Source organism: Camelus ferus, chromosome 4 (assembly GCF_009834535.1).
Source record: "Camelus ferus isolate YT-003-E chromosome 4, BCGSAC_Cfer_1.0, whole genome shotgun sequence".
NCBI classification, from domain to species: Eukaryota; Metazoa; Chordata; class Mammalia; order Artiodactyla; family Camelidae; genus Camelus; species Camelus ferus.
Window position 1 is genome coordinate 46,766,707 of NC_045699.1, and position 13,518 is coordinate 46,780,224.

Below are 13,518 nucleotides of genomic sequence, written 5' to 3' on the forward strand. Positions count from 1 at the left end.
ATATATAGTCCTTATATTCTTTTTCATTATAGGCTCTTATAAGTATTGAATACATAGTTCCCTGTGCTAATAGTAGGACCTTGTTGTTTATCTATTTTATACATAGTAATTAGTATCTGCAAATCCCGAACTCCCAGTTTCTCTCTCCACCCCTCCTTTTCCCTCCTGGCAACCGTAAGTTTGTTTTCTATGTCTGTGAGCCTGTTTCTGTTTTGTAAATAAGTTCATTTGTGTAATTTAAAAATATTCCACATATAAATGATATCATACGGTATTTTTCTTTCTCTTTCTGGCTTACTTCACTTAGTATGGCAACTTCCAGGAATGTCTGTGCTGCAAATGGCATCATTTTATTCTTTTTTTATGGCTGACTAGTGTTCCATTGTGTGTGTGTGTGTGTGTGTGTGTGTGTGTGTGTGTGTGTGTACACCACAACTTCTTTATCCAGTCATCTGTTGATGGACATTTAGGTTGCTTCTATGTCTTGGCTATTGTATATAGTGCTGCTATGAACATTGGGGTGCATGGATCTTTTTGATATATGCTCCAGATATATGCCCAGGAGTGTGATTGCTGGATCATAGGGTAAATCTATTTTTAGTTTTTTAAGGAATCTCCGTAATGTTTTCCATAGTGGCAGCACCAAACTACATTCCCACCAACAGTATAGGAGGGTTCCCTTTTCTCCACAGCCTCTCCAGCGTTTATCATTTGTAGACTTTTGAATGATGGCCATTTTGACTGGTGTGAGGTGATACCTCATTGTAGTTTTGATTTGCATTTCTCTGATAATTAGCGATATTGAGCATGTTTTCATGTGCCTATTGGCTATTTGTATGTCTTCACCTGAGAAATATTTAGATTCTCTGCCCGTTTTTGGATTGGGTTGTTCTCCAAATTGGTTCTTTGTAAACACATTATTAAAACAGACAAATACTTGATAAATCTAAAAAAGAGAGCTATGAATAGAAAAATGGCAAAGAAGAATGGTGTCTTTTAGTGTATTTTAATGTAGTCCAGGTTTTTTCTCCTTAAGGTTAGTGCTTTTTGAATCCTATTTGATTAATCTTTCTGGATTCAGTATCTTAAAAATGTTTTCCCATGTTTTCATCTAAAAGGCTTCTTGTTTTACCTTTCACACTGAGATACACAGTCCATTTCAAGTTGATTTTTGATTGTGGCATGAGATGTTACTGTTTTTGTTTTTCGTTTGTTTGTAAGATATGTATGCCCAGTTGATCCAGCACTATTTGTTGGTAATGCCTTCCTTTTCCTAGTGCACTATGTTGTCACCTTTACCATAAATCAAGTAGTTGTATATGTGAAAGTCTGTTTCTGGAATCTCCATTCTGTTCCATTGGTTTACTTGCCCTTGTGCTAATACACACTCTCTTCCATATTATAATGTTGTGATGGGTCTTGATATCTGATAGTGTACATCTTCCAAAAGCATTGTTTTCCAGGAATGCTTTGACTTTCTTAGGATGTTTTTCCACGTAAACTTTAGAATCAGCTAGTCAATTCTCACTCACATGCACGTGCGCCTGCCCCATCCTGTAGGGATTTTTATTTGATTTTGCTGAATGCACAGATCACTTTGCAGAATATTGACATTTTTTACAGTATTGAATCTCCCAGTGAGGAGACTGGCATGTTCCTCCATTTATAAATAAATATATTTTATTTTATATTTTTCATAATTTCTATTAAGTAATGTTTTGAAGCTTTCACTGTAGAGGTCTTAAATGTCTTTTTATTCCTAGGTATTTGATTTTTTTGTTTTCTATTTGTTGCTGGTTTAAGAAAAGGTGATGACTTTTTTGTATAGTGACTGTTTGGTTTTATCTCGAATAGGTATTGAATTTTATGTTTTCTGTTTGTTTACACCGAGATAATTATATGATCTATTTACATTTTCCTAAACTGCCTAACTCTTATTACTGAGTCTGTGAACAGTGTCTTTGTTTATCATCTCCCTGGAATGACCGTCTTTCCTTCCATAAGCCTCAGCTTAGGTGTCTGTCTTTGAGAGAAGTCTCCCTTTTCTGTGCTCCCTCTGCACTTGGTCTACACTACCCTTTATCAGTGGCATGCTTGTTCTCCACATCATATTGTGAACTCTTTGAGAGTAGGAGTCTCATCCTGATCATCTCTGTCCTAAAGGTATATTCTTTCTTCCTACACAGGTTACATACACTGTTTCCTGGTAAAAGGTGTTCGTCTTTTCTCTCTGCTTCTAAAATTACTAACTACACAGCACCTTCAGCTCATTTCTTCAACTATGGCTCCAGTAGGTCTTTAGCTGTTTGCTGGCCCAGGTGTAACTCTCCTCTGCCTTTAATTCAGAGGCAGCTAGTAGGTGGCTACCACTTCCTTCTCTAACCAGTCCTATCTCATTCTTCGTTCCCCAGACCCAGAATGATCATCACGATGCCTTAGTATCTACGCAACCAAGTCACAACGTCTCCTACAGCCATTCTTGCCTTCCAGAGGGGAAGGGGAGAATCCTTTGTCTTGTCCTACTTGGGGAAGATCACCATAGATTATGTAATAATCCTTGTTTTTTCTTTTGGTGCTTTTAGAATAAATTAGATTATATTACAACTCTTAGGGCACTCCTGTTTCCTCATCTGTAAAAAGGGGTTAGGATCAGGTAATTATCAGGTTCTTCCAGTGTGAACATATTATGGTTAATGAGTTATGATTCCTTATCATTTGTGGGTATTACGTATATACACTAGATGAGTTATAACACTTCGTTAATTTGGGCTGGAACTGAAAATATACTTCCCTGTAGGTACTTCTCTCATGCTACAACAGTGAAATTCTTGGGCTAACCCTGTTCAAGCGGTCATATTGCTGAAAAACTCTGTATGGGTATTTGTGAATAGAGAGAGAGAGAAATAGCTACCATGAATGTTCAGGTCTCTGTGTGTACGTGTTTACATTATTATACTCTGTCAGTGTTGCCTCCTAGAGTTGTATGAAAGTTTGCTCTGGCTCTCTGTTCAGCATCTAGGGACTGGCACATAGTAGGTGTTAAAATACTTGCTGAATGAGTACATAAATGAATTTTTCAGCATTTTGTTTTTTGCCAGGCACTACACTAAATATTCTATCTCATTTAAATCTCAAACTTTCTGAGATTGCTTTTGTTGTACATTTAGGAAACAGGCTCAAAAAAGTTAAACAATTTCCTCAGAATTACTTAGAGGCTGACTGGCAGAGAAAGGATTCAAACTTGAGTTTCTTGGTCACTGAATGCCATGAAATTTTTAATAATACCCACTAGTCAACATAAAATCCAACAGGAGACTGTGTAAAAGTGTGTTTAGTTTGGGAGAAAACAAAAGAAATTCAGTTATATTTTTTAGCACTCACCATGATAAATGTAAGTTTCTCCATTCCCCCCCCCCCCCCGGGGCTAGAGCAGCTCAGAGTGCAGACATCTGCTCTGTATGTTAACATACCTGAATTCACTGAAGTGGAACACAAATAAGGAGATCACTCTATAGAAACAGAATTACAACCACATTGTGTCCGGCTTTAATAGTATGATCTATGATCACCTTTAATTGTTCCTCTGTCCTTAAACATGCTTCTAAAGTATCAGCTTTAATGGCTTTATAGTATTCCATTTATGATTGTTACCATAATTTATTCTGTCACTACTCTATTGTCATTCATAGAGGTTGTTTTCAACTATAAAATGCTGTAACAAACATCTGTGTGCTTACACCTTTGCTCTCATCTCTTATTGTTTACTTAGACTAAATTCTAAGAGGTAGAATTAATGGATTAAAAGATAAAAGACTTTTTAAAAGCTCTTACTATATCTTAGCAAATTATTTTCCAGAAAGAACATTAAAGTTTTGAAATTGGCATGAAGTGACTGTACTCCATAGGTTAAATATCCCGAGTTGGAGTTTTGAAGACAAGATTGGGAAAAGGGATGGAACATAGAGAGGCATATTAAAAAAATATTTATACCTTTGAATAGATATAATAGAGTCACATTTTTCAAAATTCAAAAACTACAGATGAGTTTATAGAAAAGTCTCCTCCCACTCCTATCTTCTGGGTACCCAGTTCTCTTCCTTGGAAGCCAGTGTTACCTTATTTCTTTTGTATCCTAACAGGGAGATATATGTATGTATTTTCCTCCCTCCCTCTCTCCTTTCCTTCCGTTTTAGCACAAATGTTACTATATCAAATATGCTGTTGTGCACTATGTGGATTTTTACTTAATACATCTTCTGGGTCAGTCTACATTAGTGCATAGAAAACATAGTTTTGTTTATGTGTGTGTGTGGCTGTATTAGCTTCCATTATATAGTGGTACCATTATGTCATTTTACTAGTTCTATTGATAGAAACATAGGACAGATTACAATCTAGTATATACTATTAGGAAGTTAATAACCTATTATGTAAGTGCATGTAAGCCACTTTGCACATGCACAAGTATATCTACAGGCTGTACTCCTGGGTCAGAGGGTATGCTCATTTGTAATTTTGAAAGTGTTAGTTTGTCCTCCATTTATAGAGAGAGAGAGAGAGAAGTTATTTAGGCAATGGTATGTTTTACATCAAATGGACTTGAGAGGTACCTACGTGGTAATTTTGGACAGTTGCAAAGAGAGTACTGAGAACTGGGAAAAGGATTTCAAAAATGAAGGTAGTAGGAGGTAAAAGAGAAAATTTGCTTACTTGGCCGTTTTATTGAAGACCCTGTTGGTAGTAACTAGCCACATGCTAGAGAGAGATTCCTTGGATATTTAAGAAACACCACTGGATCTCTCCAGTGGGCCAGGATCCAAGGATGCAGAGATGCTTAAAGCGTTAAACCAGTCCCTGACTTGAAGAAGTTCATAGTTTAATGGAGGAAAAGAATAAACAATTAAAGAATGAAGTGCACTGTTCTACTTATTGTACCTTGAAGATGTTAAGTAGAATAGATCAAAAAATGAAAATGTGGATATTTGTTATTTGATGAAACTTATAAAATAATAGAATCTTACTATTTAAAGGACTGCAAAGTTTTAGACTAACCTTTTATTTAGTACAGGAGATCCCTACTTCACGAAGTCTGTTGGTCATTAAGCCTCTGCTTAAATATTTCTGATGATAGGAAAGTCCTAACCTTCTTGGCAGCCATTTCTGTTGTAAGGAAGAGTTGTCATTAGGAAATGATTTTTTATGAAACAAAATTTACCACATCCTGACTTCATGGTTTGATTTAGTATTGGAGTAAGAGAAACTAAGTTGCTACATCTACAAAATGAGGTTGTCTTCACAACTAAGATACCTTTCAGATCAAACTTTGTTGAATTAATTCTTTGATTCTCTGACTCATTTACATGGCAGATTGATATTCAAGTAACACTTACTAATTATTTATTATATTGGATATTTGTGAGATTTTGCGCTCAGTTCTCCCTCTGTCTCCCCTATCACCATGGCTACAGTTAACAGTAAATGTTGTTGACTATTCTAAAATCTGTTGTTAAACAGATTCCCCAAATCTGCTAGGCAATAATCCTGTACTTGTGCAGTTTATTGTGAGCCTAAATGAAGGCCTTTGTAGTAATTGCCCATATTAAATCTCACCTTGCCGTTCAGGCAGCCTTTTCTTAGTATGCTTTTCTCTGATATCAGTTAACTTATATCAGCTAATTCCATGGAGCTTAGGAGTCTAGAAAAATGGAGGTATTGTGGAAAAACCAAGTGATTGAGACTTTCAAAGTGCCCTCATTTGTGTGTTGAATCATATAAATAATGCTTTTTAGGTGCTTTAAAGGTGGCGGAAGTAAACAATTTATCTGGAGAAATGTCTGCATAAATCAGATTTTTTGAAGCACTACACTTGGGAATGAAATGTTACCTAGGCTAGAGGAGAATTTACTTTCACAATGTATGGTGCTGTTATTTTGACATTACTGCTCAGGACAACCCCAATGGAGTAGAGTTGAGAAGAACCACTGAGTCCTTTGAGGAACAAAGCCCAGAGCAGTAGGCCAGTGGGAGTTGTGGTCAGGGTTTTAGCCTTGTTTACAGAGATAAACAGCACATTCTTAAATGTTTCTTAAATGCTTTCCCTAGACCTGAAAGAAGGAGGAGAGGAGAGGAGAGGATAGGCCTCCCAGAGGTGGGAGTGGAGAGAAGAGAGGAAGTATCCAGGGAGATACTGTGTAATATATACAGGCCAATATATGTATGTCTTTTCCTCCTGCCCTCCCTCCCTCTCTCCCTTCCTTCCTTCCAGAGGAGCTGAGTGGAGGAGTAGACTAGATGCTAACAGGGGTTGACTTTAGTACCTGGAAGGATTTTGTTACAACTTTGAACTTTTGCCTTCGCCTTTGCCAACAGTGGTGTGATCTGCTTTTAGTATATAGCTAAGCGGACTGAAAGGCGTGTACTGTGTGTTAGTTCCGTTACCTGCCTGTTAGTGCATATTTGTAATATTTGGAAATACTGTGTAGTAAAGAATAGTTATGCTATAATAGACAGGGTAAGGGAAAGAAAGGTTTTGAATGTGTTGACTTTGTACTAACAGGTAAGCCCAGCAGAGAGGATCCGGGAGGCAGTTAGAATAGGAGTTCGGAGCACAAGTCCAAGGACGGAGAGTTTAGATGTGAGATGTGAGCTGCAGCAAAGGGCTGAGTGTGGTGGTAGGTTCGGGAAGTGTAGTGTCACGTCACTAAGACAGAAAGGGGTGTCTGTCTCACGTCCCAACACATTTAGAAAAGTTGAATTCAACCAAAGGGCATCATCACTGGCGAATTTCAACAAGATGTTTCAGTTGAGTTCTTGATAGGGGAAGTTGGGTGATGGCAGGATAGAGGGACCAAATAACAAGGGTTGAAAAAGAAAAGCATATTGAAGGCTATGCCGAAAACAAGAATATGTTGTATAGAGACTGTCACTCTAGCCCTGGGAAGACAAGGTGTCTGGTACTAATTTTTATTTTGTTAACAAGGCTCATAGAAATGCCTGTTCCATATGCTATCCATAGGCTGTCTGCCTCTCCATTGCCAGACATAAGGGCTTCTGAATCAAGCCTTTGTAGCCTGAGTGTTAGGTAGAAGTAATAGTGCTTTGATGTGCGACCTCAAGATACACTGAAATGAAGCAACAATGGAAAAAATTTTTTTAATAGATAGGACCAAGAGCCAGACTATCAGCTTGGAATGTATCACCCTGGTGCTAGAATACAGTGAAAATGATAACCTCTAGGGTTCTCTTGGCTCTTATTATTGTTGTCACTTCCCTTGACAGCTAAATGTTTGGTTTCAGTCCTTCACATCATACCAACATCTTCAAACTCGATAATTCTCTAATTTATTTGGCAACATTTAGAAATTTCTAGTGCTAGTAATTGTATTCCTGGCATGGGACTGACAGTCTTCTGTGAACACAGTAAATTTTCATTGCATTGCTGAATCACAGAGAAATCTTTGTGAGGACATTTTCATAGGGATCAAGCTTATGTTAAATTTTAGTTGCAAGAGAGCTACCAGTGCAGATAATTAATGTGATGATTACCTGAGTAATACCTTCCATGCGTAGCCAAGTTTGCACATGCATAGGTTGCAGCCATTACATCACGTCTTACCTTTCTGTCTAGAGGCTGGAGTTTTCTTTTGACCTTGATTGTGAAGTGTGTGCAGATTTCCAAAATGTTAAAGTGTGGGAAAATGTGCATCTTAGAATTGAGGACGCTGTGGCTACTGGTAGAGGCTGGAGCACAGAAGAAAAAGGTGGCCAAGGTAGGAGAAAAGTACCAAACAGGGAGTTTAGCTCTTACCTTTTGCTGTCCAGAAGAGTCAACAAGAAACTGTACTATTGAAAGGTTTGTTACTTCACACACGGATATCAGTACAGAAAAGAGCCACATTTACTTATTCATGTTCATGATGATAATTTTGTGGAATTTCACATCCACCTTAACCTGGGTAGAACACTGTTATAAATCATTTTGGTACTCTTAAGTTTCAGTTTCTTCATTAATAAAATGACAGAACTGAATTAGAACTGGATAATCTTTAAGGTTTCATGTGGTTCTGTCAGTCTGGGATTCCACAGTGACATTTTAGGCACTACATTTGGGAAGAGCTGTTTCTTTGGTGGCCTACAGATAAAAACCATGCTAGGAATGATGCCATGTATTGTATGTGATAATTCTGTGTGTTCACATAATAATTTACATTAATAGTTTCAAAGTATGTTAATGTACAGTATCTCATTTGAGAGTCTCAATGAGATGATGAAATAGGTCAGGAAGGTATTATATTCATCTTGTTGATGAAATGAAACCATTGTGGTTAGCATATTAAATAGTTATTTATATTTGATGATCTTATTAACACTTGGGATGCTAGCTGCCAGGATGAAATCTTACCAGTGAGGAAAAAAAGCCCTGTTAGAATAGCTTTCTCACCTTCATCTACTTGGCAAATTTATGTATTCTTCAGTTCTAACTTGAATATCCTGCAAGGCTTTTCTTGATATCTCTTATACCTCAGCAGAGTTGAAGCACTTTGATCAGTCTCCTCAAGACTCTGAATGATCTGTTTAATGCCTTACTCATCCACTCTAATGAACTCCTTAAGTCCAGATACCTTGTCTTACTTATCCCTACACCATAGGGATAGCCCACATAGCACCTGGTATATAGAGATGCTCAATGAAAAATTATACAGTGAAATGAAAGAGTCCAGTTGATGGGCTGGTTTTAAAAGGTTGCTGTGGAGTAGGGAGTGAAACTTGGGCTCTGAGTTGGGAAGAAGACATTTTGTATACCTTTTTTTAGATAGAAGTTTTGCCCAGTACATGCATTTAAAAATTAAAACAAAACAATAACCTGGTTTAATAAAAGGGAGGTCAGATCTATTAATAGTATAAATATGGATTTTTTAAAAATGAGAATTAAAGCTCATGAATTCTTGGGGATTTTTAAATTTGTTTTATTTTTCCCTAAATTATATTACTGTATCATACAGATTTTAGAGCAATCTTGTATTCAGTCAAGACTGATTTAGAGTGGTGAAATAGAATTTTAAAATTCTCTGAAGAAATAAACCCTTACCTGGTTAAGCTTTGTGTTACATGGTGTTTATACTTGTCTGGAGACCTGTTCTTCTTACTGAAAGACTCTTGTTAAGAGAAGCCCTTTTTTAGTACCGACTTTCTCAAATGTGCCATAATGTAATGACCCCTTTGGAAAGAAAAATACAAATGTATTTTTCATAATGTTACTTCAGGTATGAAAGGTATAGGCATGAAAGTAGATATAAAATATTTGTTTTGGGCTCATTGACAACTATAAATCTAGTCTGCAAATTAAATATAAAGACAACTACAAAACAACAACATTCAAATTAATACAATTACTCAGTGTGACAGATATTAGGTTTCATAGTAGGAAAAAAAAAAAACAGCCTTAGGTCTGATTTCATTTTAAATGTTTCTTTTTGTTAACTTCAGTGATACTAAAAGTTGCAAGTGCCGATTCTCATAAGTGATGTTGTGCAAAGTGGTACTATTCTTCAAGGCTTTGTAAGTTCAGGATAATCAGACCTCATACCTAACCAAAACACTTGCAAGCATTCCTCAAATACCAATTTTAATGAGATGTCTACTGTCTTGTTCACTTGATGAGGTTAACATTATGACATTATTGAAATCTTTAGTAAATGGCTCTGTAAAAGAATTAGTGCTGGAAGTGAGAATGGAAAAATTTCATTGCATACTTAAAACCATATTTACTGCTAATTAACTTCTGCAGATTGTACTACATAGATAGGACCCATGTCATACTTATAGCATTATATGTGGTATTGGCTGTTAGACTATTGGCTTTCGAAAATACCATGAATATACCAGGCCTGTATCACCATATGCTCTGGTGATTCAAATTCCCTGTACTTTTCACTCTTTCACTCACAATTACTATGAAAGCCTTGCTCGTAGAGTGTGCCATGAGAACATTTGGCCTGAGGGAGATCTTAACCCAGCTGAGGAAGCAGCAGTGAGAGCCTCCTGGCAGTACTTGTTTAGGTGGCGGTTACTCATGATCTAGAATGTCTATCATTCATCTTAGATTATCTTTTAAATGAAAATATTTAAAAAATTTTTGTACACAACTCTTAGACTCCCCTTCTGCCAACATATTTGTGACCTCCTGTTTGGGAAACACTGCTTTGGTAAATATTTTTCTGATCACTATTTAGGAGTCTGGGAAAGATGGGAAGACAAATCTAATAAAAAAAAAACTTGGCCCTTCTTCGTGTAATGAGAGACACTTTAACAGCAAACTATAAATAGACTGATTTGTGATAACCTAAAGGTATGCAAAGAGGGCAATGGGAAGAAAGTGAAAGGAGTTGTCTAGTTGTCTTACGGGGTAGGGGAGAGGTTTAGAGCGTATCTTGGAAAAGATCTTGTTTGAATAGGGTCTTAAAAGATGAGAGAGTGGGTTTAAACTAGGCAAAAGGGTAGTATATGTAAAGACCAATGTCAGGAAAGACATGATTATCATAATGATGAGAAGTGCATGGCCCTGGATAGCATTTGTAATGTGAGCACTAAGTTGGAACCCAAAAGTAAGTTTTAATTGTTAGACAAAGTGTTTAGCTGTCATTTCATATGCTTTAAAGGAGCCAAGATCTTAGAACAGGGAGAGTATTCATGGCAGTATTTTTATATATAGCAATTACCATATTGTATTGTAATATTTTTCTTCACTGGTCACTGGAGCTTTTCAAGGGCCATGACCATAAGTTATTAATCTTTGTATACTAAACTTTTGGTAGAGTAACTGATAAAGGTAATGCTTAGAAAACATTGGTTGATGACTAATCACGAGTAAAGAGGATTTGGGAGAGAATAATGGCAATCTTCTGTGGTGGTGGTTTTAATTTTTTGTGGGTGACAGACCACTTTGTGGTTCTGTGGAAAGCTGTGAACTTTCTCCTTGAAAATGCAGATACATACTACATTTGGCCTACAGTTTCATGGGACTCATGTATCCCTGAAGCCAGTCCATGGATTCCTGGTTCAGAATCTCTCCTTAGGAAATTATACCAGGGAACCTACACTAACCATCATGAATAAGCCACTGTTGTTTTTAACAGTCTTTAAATGTTAGGTTATGATTATATCTCGTATACTTTTCTTGAGTTCCTCTTCATGCTTATGAGGATTTAATTCAAAGAGCTGAACTATCTATGGAGAAAGAAAAAAATTTTTTATAATGATTAAGATAAAACTTTGCTAGTCTGTAAGGATAATAGACAAATATGCTAATTAAGCCAGCAACCAAGAAGCAGCTGCTTGAAGAGATTGTGGTGTTCCTGAGTTTGGGTTTAGCAGGTGAGTTGGGGTTTCTCTGAACCATCCTCAGGCTTGATGATTTGCTAGAAGGACTCATAGGACCCAGAAAAGCTGTTATACTCATGGTTTTTATTTATTACAGTGGAAAGATACATATTAAAATCATCAAAAGGAAAAGGCAAGGCACATGGGGTGAAGTCCAGGAGAAATCAGGTGCAAGCTTCCAGATGTCCTTTCCTAGTGCAATAGCAGAGGTGCACGCCATAGCTTAGCAGTGATGTGTGACAGCGCGTGGGAAGTGTTGCCAACCTGGGAAGCTCCCCGAAGCCTTGGTGTTCAGGGTTTTCAACTGGGGCTCAGTCACGCAGGCTTGCAGCATTCTTATCAGGGAGAATATTTCAAGGTGTCAAAGCTCATCTTCCAGGAACTGGCCAAGGGCCAGTCCTGAAGACAGGCCATTCTTGACAATGTGTGTGGTTTGAGCAACTCAGTCCTGTTGAGTTAAACCTTTCCTGCACAGCAAATTAGCTGTTCAGAATTAGCTAGCTTTCTTCTGTCTGGCCTGCTTGTCTGCCTGGTCATTCTTTTTCTAGTTAGAGTAGACCTCCCTGGTCTCATCATAGATGGTCATTCTACAAATCCGGGCTCTCTCTTTCCCTTGCTAACATGTAATTGGAAAGTTTGGACTCAAGGATGTATCTGTGTTTTGCAGTTTCATGAGATTATAGTGAAATATAAGTACGCATTCTGTCATTCATTCAGCATTTTTGGAATGCTGCCCCAGGCCTAGTGCTAGATGTGGATTTACAGAAATTATTAATATGGATCTCTGCCCTCAGAGACCTTAGAGTTTCATAAGGGAGATGGAAAAAAAGCAATTCTGGTTAAGCAATGTGTGCTTTGGGAAGCACTTAACCTTGCTGGAGAGCTTAGTAGAGGGTGTGTCTCTGTGTACGGGAAGGTGTTGGTGGTAATTAGGAGAACACTTCCTTTAAAGGGTCATTCCTCAAGTTGAACCATGAAGGTCAGACAGATGAAAGTGAGCATGGAGCTGGTGTTTCTCCAGTCATTTCTGTAGCCAGCTACCTGTGTGGTTGGAGCATGTATGTATTCTTTGCTTATGAGAAAATACCCTAATCCTATTTGGAAGATACGGGTCTTTCTCGGTTTTGCACAGAAGAAAGGAATGTCTGGCTCAATACAAATCTGTTTCCATTACTCCACTACTGTAAATTTACCCAAATGACATTTCCAGCCTACAGTGAAGGGGTAGTCGTGTTTTTACACATTGCTCCCCAGTGGGAGTATACAGATGAATGCCTAGTTTTGGACTAATAAGTATAACCATTACAAACTTAAATGTACTTTGTTTCAAATGGGAGGGCTTGCCTTACCTTGATGAAATTGCACATAACAATTTTTCTATACTAGGAAGCCAAAAAGTCTTAGGGAAAAACCTAGGTCCAAATTCAATCATGTTTGGCTCCTATATATGTGTACTTCTTAAGAAAATTTGGAACTTCTCAGAGTAACAAAGTTTTGTTTTTTGAATAGTGCAAAAAAAGTGTATAATGATAATAGAATCAGGAATGTATTATAGAGAATATAGGATAATTTCAGGTTGTTAATCTTGAGAATTTTTTCTGATAGAATCTTTTTCTCTTTTTCCAGCATTACAGTGTTTCTGCCACCTTTGTACAAAAGACAATTTTACTTGTGTCACAGATGGGCTCTGCTTTGTCTCTGTCACAGAGACCACAGACAAAGTTATACACAATAGCATGTGTATAGCTGAGATCGACCTAATTCCGCGAGACAGGCCATTTGTATGTGCGCCATCTTCAAAAACTGGGTCTGTTACTACAACATATTGCTGCAATCAGGACCACTGCAATAAAATAGAACTCCCAACTGTTGGTAAGTTGTTGTATACATATTTTTTTCTTAGTACTACAAGAAAAGCTCTTAGACTCTATGATTCTAGAGCTGGAAGGGATCTTAAAAATTGACTACCCCAGCTTATTCAGTTTAGAGGCAAGAAGTAATTTGTCTGTAGTTGTAGAGTTACAAGGTTAGCCAAGATCCTGACTCCTGGGGGTGTGTTGTTTGAGAAAGTGGTTCCAAGACAGACTTTCTCTGAGGTCTGTTATGCCTGAAAGGGTAGCCTCTTTTAGTGAATTGTGA

The 13,518-nt window shown here is 37.4% G+C and overlaps 1 protein-coding gene across 2 annotated transcripts in view; it reads left to right on the forward strand.

Moving 5' to 3' along the window:
* TGFBR1 (transforming growth factor beta receptor 1) overlaps nucleotides 1–13,518 on the forward strand; it is a 52,779-nt gene that overhangs the window by 13,911 nt on the left and 25,350 nt on the right. For both annotated transcript variants that reach the window (XM_032478067.1, XM_032478068.1), the window contains exon 2: nucleotides 13,006–13,251. In XM_032478067.1, coding sequence (XP_032333958.1) covers nucleotides 13,006–13,251 — 246 coding nt within the window. The remainder of the gene's footprint in view (nucleotides 1–13,005; nucleotides 13,252–13,518) is intronic.